Genomic DNA, 17,344 nt, shown 5'->3' on the forward strand with positions numbered 1-17,344 from the left:
AAAGTCTCATTAGTTAGTGCCCTAGAGCTTATCCGAGTAAAATATAGATTGATTGATAATCGATTCATGCTATTCAAGCAACTGAAGTCAGGTCCACTGCATGAATGTGATAATGGAGCAGTGCATTGATCTTCATAGGTTGTAATACCGCTGTTGACCCATGTATGTCCGTGCTGGCTCAGGAGATAAACTACAGTGGCCTTGAATTATTCAGGTCAGGGACGGGGGTCGTGTATGACTACAGCGTAAACATCTGATTTTGATTTAAGCATCACCAGCTTCAGGGTTGCTTTTGGCAATGCACCTGATGTGCCAGGCCTTGGTGTTAGCATGAGGGAGTTTTCTGTTTGAAATCAGTTTGTTGTTGTTCTCGCTGTTGGTGCCATACACACAGCCAGAGTCCTCTTCAAGTCACATACAGCACTGGCACTTCACAGCCACTATAAAGAAACACCACACTAAATTCACAACAAATCCTCTTCATTTCTGCCAAAACTAAGCAAAACTATAAATACAAAACATGTCAGAATCTGGCGCTTGAAAGCGACTAGTTATATATATATATATATATATATATATATAAATATAAATATAAATAACAAAAGTCATTACAGTATCTTGTTGTTCTCAGCCGTTTAATCTTAGCTGTGATGTTTCAAGGGATCATTTGACATTTTGGGAATGTTTTAATATTCAGGCTGCAGCACTTGATACCAGGAAGTCATGTCATCCAACCAAGATCTAATGAACCAGACATAATGTGTTAATTACTGAGCTTTCAGGGTGCAAGCAATTTTTTTTCTTCATCTTTAGCCAGATGAAATGTCTTCTGCTTCCAGCTTTACATGTAATGTGCTGCCATGTCACTGACGTTGATATTCTGATCAAAGCATTTGCAAAATGTCAAACTAGCATGACAACATAAGGACTCTGCATACAGTGGCGTTATTAGTAGTCATATTTGTGTTTTTCAGGTGTGGATGTGTCATCTATGCATACCATGAAGACACAAAGATCCAACATCATGCTGTCTGATGTTAGGCAGCTTGTAGCCACAGGCAGAAACCTCAGCCAGCCCAATGATTATGGGGTCACACTGGTGAGTGTTGGCTTGTTTTTTTGTGAGTGGACCTTCTTTGTCTTTGTTCCCTTCTTCAAATTGTTTGTTCTGTTTCTTCCATTCAGAATACAGATAGCTTTATCTTTTAATACTTTGTTTGTCTCTCCCTCTCTTCCGAAGCTCCACATAGCATGCGCCAGTGGTTACAGAGAGGTGGTGTCGGTGTTGCTGGAAGGTGGAGCAGACCCTCATCCTGCAGATGACAACTTTTGGACCCCTCTCCACCTAGCTGCTAAATATGGACAGGTTAATGGATAGCTGTACAACAAAATGTCACAATATTTTTGACATTAATGAAGTCATCCCATATTTTCAACTCATCTAGCTGTATTGATCCCATGCAATTGAAGTCATTAATTAAATAATGAGAAATTATTGATAGGCAGTTCCTCAGAACAACATGCCTACAGGTAGCCTGTACACCCCTTGATAAACTGATCTTTTTGGGCCGATTGATCAGATGCAGTCAGGCTGCAGGCACAGAGCAGCACTGCATATGCATTTGTTAGCAGCATTTTAGGGGAACAGTTTAATGGTCTGTCTTTGAGGAAGGGAGATTGATTTCCAGATTGGATGGAGGTGAGCAATTGGAAAGATGGAATCTTGTGGTTTGGGAGTGGTCCAACTATGAGCGATTCAGATCTTGCTGACCCCACTGGATATTTAATTACATTTCTGGGTTGTATAGTTGGTTGCTGAGAAAGGAAATTTGTTCATTTAGTATTTAGAATCGCTTTCGACTCTTTTTACTAATCTAACCTCGTCATATTTTCTTACACCACTGAAATGGCTTTTATAGATTCTTCCTTCTTGAGAGTTGCCTGCAGATCTTTCACTTTTCTTTTTTAACTCTTGCTTCATCCTTTCCATACTTAAATGATCAGATGATCAGTAGAACAAAACATACAAATCCCCCAGACAGCACTCTTAATAACTTCCTTGTGTGTTTTTGCTTTTCAAACTTGGTGCATATACTGTTAGTGTGTGTGTGGATAATATCTAAGTGCATGTGACTAAAGAGTGGCAGTCTACAGGATTGGGGAATCGATTAGGTTTTCCATGCTGTGTTAAATCACTACAGCCATCAGCTCTTTACTGGTGCCAGTACTTTGCTTCCTGCATACCAATTAATCCCTGAGCCCCCTTAACACTTTTCTTCCTGCCACCTTTTGCTTATAGACAGTGACACGGTACATTGTGTGTTCAAGATGTCGGCACATATTCAGCCAAGTAAATGCTCTCACTTAATAAAATACTTTGAAGCAGAAGCAGCTAGAAAACACAGTCTGGCTAATGTAACACTAGCTGGTAAACCCAAAGAGCCCTTTTGCAGCGTGGCATTCATACTGAGCCGACCCTTTAAGAACAAGTATGAACTTATTACTGCAGCTAATTAAGCTTCCCTCTCTCTGCCTTGAGATAAGTTAAACCCTGGCTTTTGGATTTCCTTGACTGAGTCAGGGGTTTTAAAATTGTGCTCTCTTAAGAATATAATTTTTAAATAGTCCTGTTTTTGATTTGTGGGGGGGGGGGGGGGCAGCTCCAGCAACATTGCTCTAATTAATTGCGTTTGTATAATATTTAAAGCTGGTTTAAAGCAACCAGATGATTTGCACTCTATTAAACATTTCTAAGGTGCTTCAGTTTTAATGTACACATCTGACAATAACTGTTATGATCTTTGGATACTTGCCTGAAAAATATTTGAAGCCACGTCAGTTTAAGTTACTTTCAGTAGGTGTGGTTACTTTGACCTCAATGATCCCCATGCACTGATGACCTTTTCTTGGTCCCGCTGTAAACTTTGCCCCAATGATGAGTTCAGATCTTGTAGTGCCACTGACGTGTCTTCAGTATTTATAGGGTGTGATGGCAGCTGACACGGTTTGTGGGCAGCTGTTGGAATGGGTTACAGCCAGTCTGCTGAATGTGCTAAGTCACTCATCTCCGTAATGCAGATTATGCCTTATTACTTTTTACTGACATGTCTCTGCAGCCTTTTTGATTTAATAACCTGAGAGGTATAGGGGAAATTTGTATGTTCTCATTCAAGGATGCTTTCACGTTTGTTTGCAATTGTACCACCCAATAATTTATAGCAAAAGCATCATTATGTAGTTATTTGGTGATTAATATATTGTACTCAAGTACACTCAAGTAACCCTAACCCTCAAGTTTAGGATGTTCTGATATGTAACTTCACTAGACAATTAGTAGCAAGTATTTCCGTGTTTGTGAGTGACCATGTAAAAGCTCTTTAAACAGTTCTTTGCTGCACCAAAGCTAAATATATCAGTCTGAAAACTGAGCAGTAGGAGGGGAAAGGCCATTTCATATTCCTGGAATACATTTTTCAAATGAACTCTTCTTTATGTTTTTGTGTATATTTATCAGCCATCATCAGTCATTGCATTTACATTTTGAAACGATGCCTTGATATTTGTTGATCTGCTAAGGCAATTTGAGTCATGTAGTCTCTCCTACATTCCCAAGAATTAATCGATTGTCCTTAAATTTAGTCAAAAATCAGATAGAGCAACATTAAATATCCACGGCTCAGTATTCACAGATCACATAATATAATGCACTTTTTGAATTTGATGGAGCTATTCATCTACAGAGGCAAAGTGAAGTGGTGTAAGAGTGCATGATGGGCCTTTTAATATAGGAACAATACAAAGGAAAGGAGAACAAGTCAGTGTAGCAGGTGTCAGCAGATTTTAAGGGAAAACAGAGAGAACAATAGAAGACAGAGGTGACAGCCATCACATGTCACAATATGTAGATGTGACTATGGACGACAACAAGGCTGGTTCACTGTGACACATGATGGAAGATTTCTCGTTATTAAAGTATCTCCTTAGTCTGGGGCAACACTTGTATAGACCTGTCATGTGTGTCATACATTTTATATGTCATCTACTTAGGGATTAATTTCATGCCCCATGTCACATATGCCTTATATTAACATATCCATGGCACTGTAGCAGGGTTAGATGAGCTTTAATTGGGTTGACTTAAAAATGTAAATCTTTTATAAATTGCCCTTTTGTTGTATTTCGAGAAGGCGCATGCAGTACTACCCTGAAAATGTTAGAATATTTTTTGGGATCTGATAAAAATGGATGTCAATGTTTCTCCCATCTCGCAGACGAGCATCGTTAGCCAGCTTCTCAGACGTGGGGCAAACCCGACTCTGTTGAACTGCAACCAAGACAAGCCCTCAGGTAACACATTCACACAAATTTACAGAGATTACAGTTTTATCAAGTAAGAAGTAATGAAGGGAAGGAGTAGAGAAATGGATTTTGACTTACTCAGTTGAGGTTTTTCAGATGCATTCATAAGCACTATGATGTTAAACATAGGCTCATACACACATAGTATACAAAGTTAATTAAGCTTCCTCATAATCAGTCTCTTAGTAACATATCTTAACATATCTGTTTGTATCTGAGTGTATCTGAAAGAGAGAACATCTCACTCTGTATACATATATGTGAACTCATTAAATTTGGATGCTCGCAGTAATCCTAAGTGGCTAATGTGTTTATGCTGCAAGCAGGAATTGAAGTCAAGCTAAGTGTAAAACTTCCTGTCACTCCAAGTTCCAAAGCTGCTCTTGGACCAGGGTGCTGCTTTAGTTTCGTTGCAAATGTTAACACAGTCTCATGTATGATAGTGATGAAATGTGTCATAGACAGGGATCTCCCACAAACATCATACAGTGGTTGCCTCTGACCATTTACTCCCATGTCAGTATCACATCACTGACTGTCTTGCCCCAGCCTCAATCAATAGCTCCTTCTAGCACGTGGGCTTAGAGAAGATGTGAGAGGCACCCTTAGAGACTGAACAAACCTCCCTCTTTTCACTGCACCCCCTCCTCTGCAGCCTCATGATGAAACAAAGACTTACTAAGAGATGGGAGTCAAGGGGATTGTTAGTCACACATAAATAAAAAGGATGGAGTGATTCCCCTCTCATGTGACCTCTTAGACCTCATTACAGATAGGGAGGATGTTAACTTCCCTTCTTTTTAAGCACGTTTTGAATTGTTCCAACGTTGGGTACAAAATGTGCACAATGCAGGCTCATCAACCGATTCTGAAATAGGGCTGACAGGGTGAATGAAAGGAGAAATTAGAGGTTTATCTGGTTGTTTCACAGCATGGAGCAATATGCTCTTTGGTCAACAATATTATCAAACTGTTTTTTCATCAGTGTCTGTGAGTCTCACAGCTTATTCATTTGAATTTTGGTCTCTAAAAGTAAACTTGAAATTCTAATTTCTCATTTAATTTGTACACTTGGTGGTTTGTGTCTCATGTGTCCAGACATTGCTGCGTCAGAGCCTATAGTTGATATGCTTCTGAGTGCAGAGGAGAGTTGGCTGCAGAGACTGAAGGACCCCTCTGCTCCTCTGCCCTCCACTGATTTACGCTATGATGGTGGCTCCCATGACATCACCACGCCTGTCAAAAACTTGTACGTTAATAATTCATACACCAAAATGTTGTTTATCGGGCACTGCACAGATTACAAGAAACGTTTTCTTTTCTTTTTATCTCATACATCTATTACCCCAAACAAGTCCCATATTGTTGTCTCTTAATCTGTTCTTTTCTTCCCAACTCCATGGTCTATATAGAAACCCCTTCTACTTTCCTATCTCTAAGCGAGACAGTCTCCTGGAGAAATTTGCCATGTTCAGAGAGACAGGCGGTGCACAGAGTGCACAACCCTCCCAGGACAATTGTTTAGACGGCCCCTTTAGCTCGGGAGCCAGCAAACTGGAACAGGTACCTCATGTTCTTACATTGCCTGGCACACGTTCAGATAGAACAACACAAATAAAAAAAGAAAACATAAAAGGGACACCTCACATTTTACATATGTTACTGTTGGGAAGTTAAAGCACTATTTTTGTGAACTTATCATGGCATTTTCAACTTTAACTGGTTGGTTACATTTCCTTCAGGTCAAACTGATGCCTCCAGCACCGAATGATGACTTGGCGTCCCTCAGTGAGCTGACTGACAGCAGCTTGCTCTATGAGATGCAGAAGCGCTTTGGCAATGATCAAATCTATGTAAGGCTCCACTGTCCTTGTGTCCCTAAACAAGGAATTCTGCTCGTCATTAAAGATGCATTAGAACACTGAGTGCATACAAAAACTCTAGTGAGAGAAGTGCAGACACATGCTCTTACTCTTGGGCATATCAAGGCCAAATCTTGTCATCTGCTTGCAAAAGAGTGTTGTATTGTGTTGCATTGTGTTTTATGGTTTGGGAATGTTGGGATGCCACGGTTTGATGGCATCCTGCTGGGGTTTTTCTTCTGGTATATGTGCACATATTGTATATCTCACACAGTGTATCACACATATGATAACATCAACTCCTAGACTCAGTGACTGGCAGTGAATAATTAAATAATTAAAAGACACCAGGTTATATTCCCAAGCTCACACACACACACACACACACACACACACACACACACACACACACACACACGTGCATACCCACATTCACCCATATACATGCATATTAGTGCTGGTGAAAATTACTAATAATAAGTATAATTTTGATCAATTTGAAAGATAAATCCATAACTATATACAAGAGTAAAATACCTTCATCTTCAACAATTGGTCCATTTCCCATTCTTGTCATTTTCACCTTCCTTTGAAAACTGTGGCCTGGCCCGAAGTTCTCCACTGGGACTGAGCTCTATAAAGACTGGAACCAGATCAATGTGGCGCTATCTGGTGCACTCTCTGCTCTGTAAAGAGGCAGTAATAGTCTGTTATTACGGGAACCCAGATGGGCGACAGACAGTAGGGTTAGCCACAGCAGGGGGCATAGATAAGGGGATGACAATAAAAAGGAGTAGTCGGGTGGATGAAGAAAAGAGAAATTATCTGAATTCAGCTTAATGAGGGCTGGATACTGAGTTGAAGTCTATTTAGAAGTAGAAGTGGAAGAAAGAAATAAAGTTGACAAAGAGCAGCGACAGTAAGTAGCTATATGGGAGCAAGCCTATGACTGTATTAAATCTTCTGTTATGGATTGACATAAGACAAAGTAACACATTATAGTCCAGATGTAAACGTGATCAAAGCCATGTAAGCTTTTAATGCATGGGCTTTAAGTTAAAGTTTGCAACTTGCTGACTATATCTCTGCTTATATATCCAATGTGGTTGACCTTGAGTACAGTTATTGAGGACATTTCAAAAAAGAGGTGAACAGAGCAGATATGTAGTAGAGGAAAGAAACAGTAAGTAGACAAAGGCAGTGAATCCTCCATATGTTCTCAGCAGGGAGGTCAAAATTGGGCCTTGTTGAGTGGTCTGCTGCCTTCTGCCAGTATAGATGTACCAGTGCACCGCTAAATCCCAGAGAACAGGAGCAAGAAAGTGGGGGAAGGGAATGAGAGAGGATATTGATGAAAGCTGCGTTTTTGACAAGCAAGTCATTAGATGAAATGAATGAATTAGAGAGGGAAAGTGGCTCAGGATTTTCACATTTTTTGATTTACTCAGTTAAAAATGCAAAACTGCCAGAAAGTTTCGAGGATCTCTCTTTGTCTGCAAGCAGGAAGGATTTGTCCATAACCTTGAGCCAAGGCCCAAGGACAGAGCAGCATGTTACAGAATATTAGTGATTTCTGTGCTTTCCCAGAGGACAGTGTTAGCTTTCAAACAGCCTACAGGACCCTTTGAGAGAAACTGAGTGTTAGTTGATTATTTTTATCTAAATGGCTTTGGGGTGTGCACATAAACTGTGTGGGAGGGAGGTTATTTTTTTTTTAATTGAAGCGAGGTTATTTTGAAAGGTCCCACTTGGCCTTTTTTGACATGAAATTACCATTTTCTTATGTTAATAAAGATATTCACTAACATGAATATTAATGTTAAGAAAAGAGCAGGACAACACTTGACCCGTCAGAGTCAGCTTTTGGTAATCTCTAACTGGTTATGACCCAACAGTTTGTCAAAACTGTCCTTCCAAGCAGAACTGTATAGCATCACACCCAAAAGATCTGTAATGAGATTGAATGAACTTCTTGTTTTCACGCATGTAATTGCACTGAAGATCACACAGGTGTGTTTTTATGTGTTTTTGTAGACTTATATTGGGCACATCCTTCTGCTGATCAATCCAAATAAAGAGCTGCCAATCTATTCAACTTTGGTAAGTCAAAATTTTGTTTACCTCTCTTTAATGCTAAGAAATGCTTTACTTAGGTCTCATAATATTGAATTTGCAGGCTTTAGAATGCGTTTCTAAAACCTGCAGCTTTACACTGGAAGCCCTTTGTATTTCACATGCAAAGTCAACCGAAGAAGGAGGGATGTTTGCTGTATAATATGCAGAGCATGAACAGATGAAATGGACCTTGTGGTTAATAAATAATGCAGTCTTCCTGTCAGTGATACAAAACATAAGGCTGATTCTGCATCAGTCGGGAAATAGAGGGGTCCAGTTCACACACACTTGCTTTCAGACTCACCTAGATGTTATTATGCTACCTCTTCAGTATAAATAATTAATTTTAAAAACACTATGACTGTAGAAGAAAATCAGCATATTGATTTATTCTAACAAAAGGGCATTGTCAGTGAATAACTGACAGGCTCTGGTTTTTCATTTGTTTAATGAATGTATAAGTCATTTTGAAATAGCTGAATTAATGCCAGTTTAGTATGTGAGGGTGGGTTTAGAGGGGGAGACATGACAGAAAGAAGCCAGGACCCCTCTGGCTGTTTTATTTCTGCCTGTGTCTGGATTCAGTCCAGCCATCTCTTCCCAACTGAGAGAAATGTGTGGTGGATCAAGGAGGAGCCAGGGTGAGAAGGACATATGTCACAACATGTGTGATCTGCTGGTTGTCTATCACCCCTTCTGGTCTGGTGGTGGTCCACAGCCCATCCTCTTTGCCTTTTCACTGGCACACATCTGTTAATTTGGTTACAGAGAAGGGTGCTAAAGCACATTTATCTCACACTCCAGTAAAAAAAAAGGCAATCAGGGCTCATTTTTTATCTTTACCCCTTATTTAAACACCTTTAGACAAATATAAAACTTTCAGGATTCACGGTTTCTACTTTGAAATATATCTTTTTCTAGATAAACCTCAACTGAAGAATAAAATTTTGCAAATTCTATTCCGTTCTATAATGCATGCTGTCCTGTTTTTTTATTGCAAGATGTTATTCATTTAACTGTTGTTAAATTACAAAAAAATTAGTCAGAAGAAGTCTTTTTTGCCACAATAGATGTATGAGTTCAGCTGTTTGTGCAAATTACATGATTATAATTTTTGATAAACCATCATTTGTTAGTGAGCAGAACACAGTTGCATATAAACTCTTTTGCAGCATTGTTTCACTGTTTTGCTGAAACCTAATTGCCTGTTTTTATCATTCCAGGCATGCATCCATGTTACATAATGTTGTAATCCAATGTCTTGATGGATTGTGCCTACCTCTTTATCTTTCCCTGTCAGGTGAGTCAGTTGTACCTGAGCTCCACGGGTCGCCTGTGCTCCTCTCTTCCCCCTCACATCTTCTCTTCAGCAGAGAGAGCTTACCACATGATGCTGCAGGAGAGGCGCCCACAGTGTTTCATCTTAAGGTACATGCACATCCCTCACCACACAAACACTTACCTCTGTACTGTTGGGATGCTGAGTATAAAAACTCACCAAGTTCAGATGGCCACCTGCCTTGCCCACACCTGTCTGACACAAACCTGTTAAACAACCCTGAGAGATTAATAGGTCTCACACTGAGCTGAGCAGAAGACCTGTTCAGTGTTCACACAGAGATGAATGTTTGCTGGGAGCACTACAGTGTCTTGCTCTTTGTCCTTGGCTGGACGGAGGCAGCTCCTTGATTGCAATTAAATCTTGTTCCAGCTCTCCAGTGACATTCCCACTGAGTTGTAACCAGTCTAACAGAGAGTTAATGTGCCCTGGGCACAGGCTGTCTATCTCACTCACACACACACAAATACAGGACAGCAGAGACATTGCCCTGTGCAGCCACATGTACATTGACTCTCATTCTCTCTCCCTACTGCACTTTGTCACTTCTTCTACTTATTTCTCTTTTCTTCAAGCTTTTTGTTTAACTCTGTCTCCCCACATTGACACAGAAGAACACACACACTCACACGCTCTTACAAGTTTACATGCAATCAGCGCCCATGATTCCCTGAGGATAGTGCTTTATAACAAAATGCCCTTGAAATCAAATAAAACTGGTAAATGAAAAGACAGTGAAAAGGCCTTTAGACTTCACACTCGTCAGGGCCATTAGTAGAAAATATAGCAGCACACATACTCACAGATGAACAGTACTTCACAGCACACTGCAGCCATTGGTAAGGGTGTCTGACTTTCTGAAGCCATCTGCCCAGTGTTACTACATCAGTCTCAGCTCTGAATGTCTTGAGTTTCTATACAAAGATGTATAAGGGTGATGTCAAGGGTGAGAGTCACTGATGTGTTGTGTGGAGACACCCTGGTGGCCAAAGCACCAGACCTATTCTTCCGACACACAGAGAAGTGCAATGTACAAAGTAACAAATGTGTTTGCTAAGTTTTCCTTGTTAACTAATTTCTAGCTTTGTCAAATGTTAGTTTCATTTAGTTTCTTGTAGAAATCTTTTATTTTTGCTAGCCCATCTTTGCCTTCATTTTGGATAGTTCAAATAAATGCCATAAATCAAACTTATAGTTACATTAAGACAAGTGTTAAGAAACATAACAACATGTAAAACGATAATAACATCACATAAAATATGTGTGACACAGAATCTACATTCATTTTCTTGTCTCTAGTGGTGAAAGTGGTTCTGGGAAATCCGAGGCATGTAAGCACATCGTGAGACACCTGACAGCCCGATCCAGCCCTAAAGGGTTTGCACTGGATCCCAGAATGAAACATGTAAGTCTGAGCCCATCTTTCTGTAAGATACTCTCTTTTACAATACAGTCCTAGAGGCTTGCATTTCTAATATACTTCTGATGCAATCACAGAGTTTTGAATTCTTTGTTGCTCTCATGGTATTTTGCCCTTCCTTTGACTTTGACTAAAAAGGCAAATTTCTTCAATTTAAAGCCTGAAACTTTTTTACTCTTGTTTATTTCCATGCAGGACCCAGTAAATCCTTATTGAGAAACTAAGAATAATTTTACATTTTTCAAAGGGAGGCATGGAGTGAATTGTCTTTTTGTGCTTATTGTTTCATCCCCACTGTCCTCTATTTGATTTAAAAAAAAAAAAAAATAATAAATCCAATAACGCACAGTAAAATTATGGTTGAAGTTGTCTGCATGCATCTTGCTGTTCTTTGTTGCTGTAGTGGGGAAATGTAGGGATTTCTCGACCATAGCTCGGAACCTGCTCAATGGTTCTTTATTTGTCAGAGACAACATTTGAATATATAGACCCCATGCTTGATTGCTCATTCAAATTTCTGCAAGGTTGACTATTTCTGTGAGGCCATTTTTAAGATAGAAGCATTAGCAGCAAACAAAATTGTTTTTGTGTAAGTCTTAGACTGGAGTTCATTCTCATCTTTCTCCGTTCCCCTCTTTAGAGGAAGAATTTAATAAAAGCAGAGCTAATGGTAGAATACAAAATGAACAATCAACAAGTACCCATTATGGCATAATTTCTGGTGAACCAGGACATGCTGCAAATGAAAATAATTTTGTTGATAGAAATTCATTGGCATATATTAATTATAAAACAATTTTATGGCAACATCAGAATTTTTCTATTTTAGAGAAACAGCAATAAATATCACAGAAAATGATTAATTTCAGTCCTAATGTGTCTATCTCCTCTTGTATTCATTGATTTCTCTGCTCCAGTCTCAGTGTGTTGGTAACCAAGCCGTGTGTAGTCTGAAAGTGCGAGTGGTTTGTTCCAATGAAGTCATCGTCATGTCACTGATATCTGGGTCAGCTCGCTCTTTGATCATCTTGGGAAAAAAAAAAAAAACCAGGGTACCAAGATAATGGATATATATTGACATCTAGTGGTAGAAAGTGGGATGGGTGTAGATCTTGTTTTGTTTTGTTTGTTTTGTTTTGTTTATGTAATGTTATGTAAAGCACTGGTAACTTTTTTTTTAATATATATATAATGTACAGGTTTACTGTGTTCTGGAGGCTTTTGGTCATGCAAAAACTCAGAGGAACAACAGTTCAAGCCGTTTTATCAAGCTCTTGACCATTCAGTACTGTGAAAAGAGGATGACACTACTCAGAGGTAACCCACACTTCTGTCATTCTGTCAGAACTGGATGCAAACTAGTTAGTTTCATTTTGATAGAGCACACACATTTTCAGGGAATAAAATTGCCCATTGATCCACACTCATATATTTTCACAAAATGAACTTATGTGCCTATCACAATTAAGTGCAAATGAGGGGGTGTGCAGACTTCATGATACTGTACAATTCTTGTTGTTCCACATGAAAAGGTAAAAGTAGTTAGTGATCTGTTTTACTTCTGCCAAATATCTCTATCAAAGTTTCGTTTTGCTATACCTTAAATGTTTAAGATATTTTTTTTATCAATTATTTGTTATGATTTAAAAATGTTACTAAGATAACTGAGTAAAGTTATTATTGACAGCTGAGTTTACGCAAAAAATACAGAAGCCAAAAACATTGCAACATTTCATGTAACTGAGGCACAGTACTGTCTGTCTGTCTTATATGAGTGCATGTAAAGCATTGAAACACCAGCAGGGGGCAGTGAAAGATCATCATATTCCTACTGTGGCGTTTTCAACTCGTGCTCCCACTTCCTTGTGACCTTATTTTGCCCCAGTTAATATGACCAGATAGCACTGGCTCCTGAACAGTGGACACAGATTTAACACTACATAAATTGAATTTGCACACCCAGTGTAAAAAGTATTCACTCTTTTCTGTTTAAGCCCGTGTGTACACCTACATGTTGGAGAAATCTCGCCTGGTCAATCTACCTCCTCACCAACACAACTTCAGCATCTTCTATTTAATGGCTGAAGGCATGCTGCCAGAGGAGAAGAGTGCACTTTACGTCAACAATGTCCTGGCTCATAGGTAAGTGGCTATCAGTTGCCATGGGCTCATTATTACTTCCTAAAATCACTGGGGAAAGGAAAATGTTGATAAAAACTGTTGCGCTGGCTCACAGGAACTCTTCAGTGCAATTATGTTGTAACTCTTCAGACACTTAAAATATTAGTTTTGGAGAACTTGCTAATCATATGCTAGTAAAGAGCTGTGGCTTTCACAAGAAATTAATGTGTTCTGTACTAATGTTCTGTATCCTGGATGTACAGCTTTATGTGGGTCTGGCATGAATGTCTATTGAGTACATGGTCGTATAACTAGTATTTGTCTTTTTTTTATTCACCCCTTTGCTATTGGAGTTATCCAAAGTTTTGAATGTTGATGAAGTTTTCTGACTTTACTCAGGTATCTTAGTGGAGGATATCCAGGGGAGACCCCTCCGGTAGCGTCAGCCTCTGCTCAGAGCAGGGAACGGCTTGCGGCAGTCAAACAAGCCTTGCATGCCTTTGGCTTCAACAAGCAGGTATCGATTGGCAATGCTACTGATTCTGATATTACTGAGAACAGGGACATTTTAAATCTGATAGCACAGACTCTGAAATATCAGCTTATTGATGTGATTGGTTAGGGCTTAACAACAGATTTTCGCTGGCATGAAGTTATTCTCACACAAAAAGTGTACACATTTTAGCATTACAAGGGGAAACATTAAGGGTTAATTTTATGCACTTTCATAGCAAATTGAATCAAATATTTTGATTTGCATAATGAACTGTGGGATACTGAGAGCTGCAAAGACATCAGCGGAACAGTGTATCCTGCCGGTTCAGACACAAGAAGCATTTCAAGTAAGATTGCCATTGTTTGTTTACACTCATTTGACACAGATCTGTGGATTTCTTGGCATCCCATTCCTTGGGATTCAAAATTGGTGCTCAGCATGTGTCGTGAAAACAAACAATGTAGACGTAGCTGGCCATTGAACGGTCTGTCCTGTACTCAACCAGCTGTGTTTTCAGGCCATTATCAGGTTCTATTCTTATATTCCCAGACAGCACCTGTCAGCAGTGAGTGACCACTATCTCACCTTTTAATCCAGCAGCAGTCAATACATGCAGGCAAGCTAGAGACAGAAGAGCAAAGTGTTAGATAGTGTTGCTATCAGAAGGCAGTAGTGTTCACTGGATAAGAGACCAAGGGGGAGTAGGAGTGGAAGTGGCGGTACACCCATTGGTCTCTGTCTAAGCTCTCATCAGGGGACGACTCCCAGTCCAGACCCAAAGGTCAATCGTCATTAACGCTCCCTATCACTCCTTTTCTCTTCCTCGTTCCCTTTTTCTCCTCCCTAAGTGGGGGGGTTTCTCTGTGTATAGAGTGTCAGACAGAGACTAATGCTTGTGTTTATCTCCCAGATATCAGTTCCAATATCCTGCCTTGAGAGAGAGTGCACACGTAGACATATTCACGCACATAGACACACACACCCAAACACACACACTCAAACTCAAACATCCCCCTCTCAGAGCAGTGGGTAATGGGGTATTCCATTAAGCGTCCTCTACTCAAGGGCAGAGAGGAACAGAGAGTGGGAAGTGTGTGAATGACAGGAGGAGGCTTCAAAAATTTTAAGTGGTTTTCATGCTTTTTATGTTTTTGTGTAAAATGAAATTTTGTGCTACATAGAAAAATTCACCTGCTTATTCTATATTTCTGTTATTGCTTCTGATTCAAATATTCCATGAAAATTCAAAACGAATAATGTTTTGAGTCAGTCTCTCAGTGTAGTCGGATATCCCCTCTCTGCTTACCATCTTCTACTGCAAGCACAATTATTGCTGCTTAAAACATGTATGTTTTTAAATTGACAAAATAGCCCTTAAAAATCAAAAACGGGAAAGGGATTAACACAATCTCTCTCTCTCTGTTAGGAGGTTGACTCAGTGTTTACGCTGCTGTCCGCTGTGCTCCATCTTGGGGACCTACGTTTTACTGCATTGACAGATGCCAATACAGCCTTTCCATCTGACCTGCAGCTGCTGGAGAGAGGTCAGTGTCCCCCTTATAACTGAGGCCATGTTTTCACCAAGTGTGGAGGTGGTGAGAAGGAGGGATGCATTACACAATCTCTTCTTGTTTACTTCGTCATCATGGCCCCTCCTGCTCCTGCTATATCTCTTCCTTGGAGTTCTGGCTGGCTGCTTACCAGTATTAGCTAAAGGCCAGGCACTCCCCTATTTGGTGAACTGCCTTTTCTGCCAGAACATGACATTGGCGAGGAAAGAGTAATTTAATACACACTTTCTCACTATTGGGGCCAGTGATCCCAGGCCTTTTTTAGATGGTAAACAAATGACATCAGTGCCTGAACGGTAAAGAGCCAGTCAGGGTAATGTGATGTCATTGCTGGTGATTTCACTAAAGCGTTTCTTGGTTGCTGTCACCTTCTCCTTCTTGCTCTTCTCAGAAACCCATTGATGACTAATTGCTGCCCAATACGCTGATTGATGAGCAGGAACAGTCAATATCAGAGCTTGGCTTGTTGTGCTGTCTGTGTGATATCATTGTCGGAGCTGTAAAGATCTGATAGGGTTCTGGACTGTTATCAGCATTACATCTGATGCTCAGTTAATGTTTGATGCTGTTATTTTGACGTTTTTCATCTTGCCAGTGTCATTTACTCCATTTCTGTCACTCTTATTTGTCCATTCTGCAGTTGCTGGATTGTTGCAGGTGTCCTCCAGTGACTTAAGCGCAGCCCTCACCTCTGACATTCAATGCTTTAAAGGTACCAGCTCACCAACCTTTGTATCTTTTGGCATATCCTTCAAACACAAATTAAGGAGAGAGTTTTAAAATAGTTTAATTATATATTGCCCTTTATGTAACATTGTAACCATAAGCAAAGAAAGACACTTTGGAAGAGAAATTAACGCTTCACTGCTCCCTGGTTAAGTCGGTCTTAAGCAAGAGTTAGTTCTAGTCATACAAGGTCACAAAACTCTGTTAACTGGAACCACAGAAATAAATCCAAATTGTGAGGTGCCAGAAATTTTGTAACATGTCTTCTTTGTGTCAGGCGATGTCATCACTCTGCGCCACACAGTGGAAATGTCGGAACAGTACAGAGACCAGCTTGCTAAGACCATCTATGGACGCCTTTTCAGCTACCTGGTCAACAGTATCAACGATTACCTTCAGGGACAGGACGACAGCATTGGGTGTGTGTGTGTGTGTGTGTGTGTGTGTGTGTGTGTGTGTGTGTGTGTGCGTGCGCTTATGTTCATTTATGGTTGTCTAGAGTGTTTCCATTGTAAACCACTGAAAATGTCTTCAGAAATTTTATCACACACAGCACTAATAAAATATATCCATCATCACACACAAGCAGTAACTCAGTTATTAGGAGTGGAATGGCAAAAACTGATTACAAAACCAGACCGAAGGTTTAGTTTACATTGGAAAACATGCACAAATTGGCATGTTGGCTGAAAGGGAAAATACTGCAGCACAGAAGTGTGGAGGAGACACACCAGGTTTATGTGTAGGTCTTAGACACACACAAACTTAGACAGATGCACACACTTTCACACTCTGATGGACGCCATAGGATCTTTGGTGTTTGGTGATCTTTTCGTGCTCTGTTAGATAACCCAGGCTACATCTTTTGGAATGTGACTGTGCTTCGCCTTGTTCATTTGTTAACCTCACAGCTCGTGGCATATTCCCTTCAGAAGTGTTACTACATACATATGCATACGCTGCAAGTAAACATGTTACTTATCGCCAGAGTGATGTGAGCAGGTAGATAAGGTCTCACTCCTTATCTAATCCTGTTTTTATTTTTTAATCGACTTATCTCTTCCAGTGATCCTGCCCTGGAAATTGGGATTTTGGACATATTTGGCTTTGAAGAATTTCAGAGGAATGGATTTGAGCAGGTGGGACACTGCTTAATATATCGGTCAACTCCTTGCACTTGAAGCTTCATGTTTAAATGTTTCGTGTTGTCCTGCTTGTTTTTTCTTTTTTCCGAGTTCAGTGGCAACTACTAACTGAGTGACATGCATTTATTGCATTCCCTGAATAATATCATTGCTGTGGAAGGTCACCCAAAGCTATGAAACCCTACCAGAA

At 40.0% G+C, this 17,344-nt stretch overlaps 1 protein-coding gene across 2 annotated transcripts in view; it reads left to right on the top strand.

Annotated features, from left to right (window-relative positions):
* myo16 (myosin XVI) overlaps positions 1-17,344 on the top strand; it is an 84,224-nt gene that overhangs the window by 40,922 nt on the left and 25,958 nt on the right. For both annotated transcript variants that reach the window (XM_029492897.1, XM_029492896.1), the window contains exons 6-21: positions 975-1,099; positions 1,241-1,366; positions 4,272-4,347; positions 5,458-5,608; positions 5,772-5,922; positions 6,102-6,212; positions 8,256-8,321; positions 9,637-9,764; positions 10,975-11,080; positions 12,295-12,412; positions 13,090-13,237; positions 13,616-13,733; positions 15,139-15,256; positions 15,924-15,995; positions 16,287-16,428; positions 17,076-17,148. In XM_029492897.1, the coding sequence (XP_029348757.1) occupies positions 975-1,099; positions 1,241-1,366; positions 4,272-4,347; positions 5,458-5,608; positions 5,772-5,922; positions 6,102-6,212; positions 8,256-8,321; positions 9,637-9,764; positions 10,975-11,080; positions 12,295-12,412; positions 13,090-13,237; positions 13,616-13,733; positions 15,139-15,256; positions 15,924-15,995; positions 16,287-16,428; positions 17,076-17,148 (1,829 nt within the window). The remainder of the gene's footprint in view (positions 1-974; positions 1,100-1,240; positions 1,367-4,271; positions 4,348-5,457; positions 5,609-5,771; positions 5,923-6,101; positions 6,213-8,255; positions 8,322-9,636; positions 9,765-10,974; positions 11,081-12,294; positions 12,413-13,089; positions 13,238-13,615; positions 13,734-15,138; positions 15,257-15,923; positions 15,996-16,286; positions 16,429-17,075; positions 17,149-17,344) is intronic.

Source organism: Echeneis naucrates, chromosome 21, assembly GCF_900963305.1.
Source record: "Echeneis naucrates chromosome 21, fEcheNa1.1, whole genome shotgun sequence".
Classification (NCBI taxonomy): Eukaryota; Metazoa; Chordata; class Actinopteri; order Carangiformes; family Echeneidae; genus Echeneis; species Echeneis naucrates.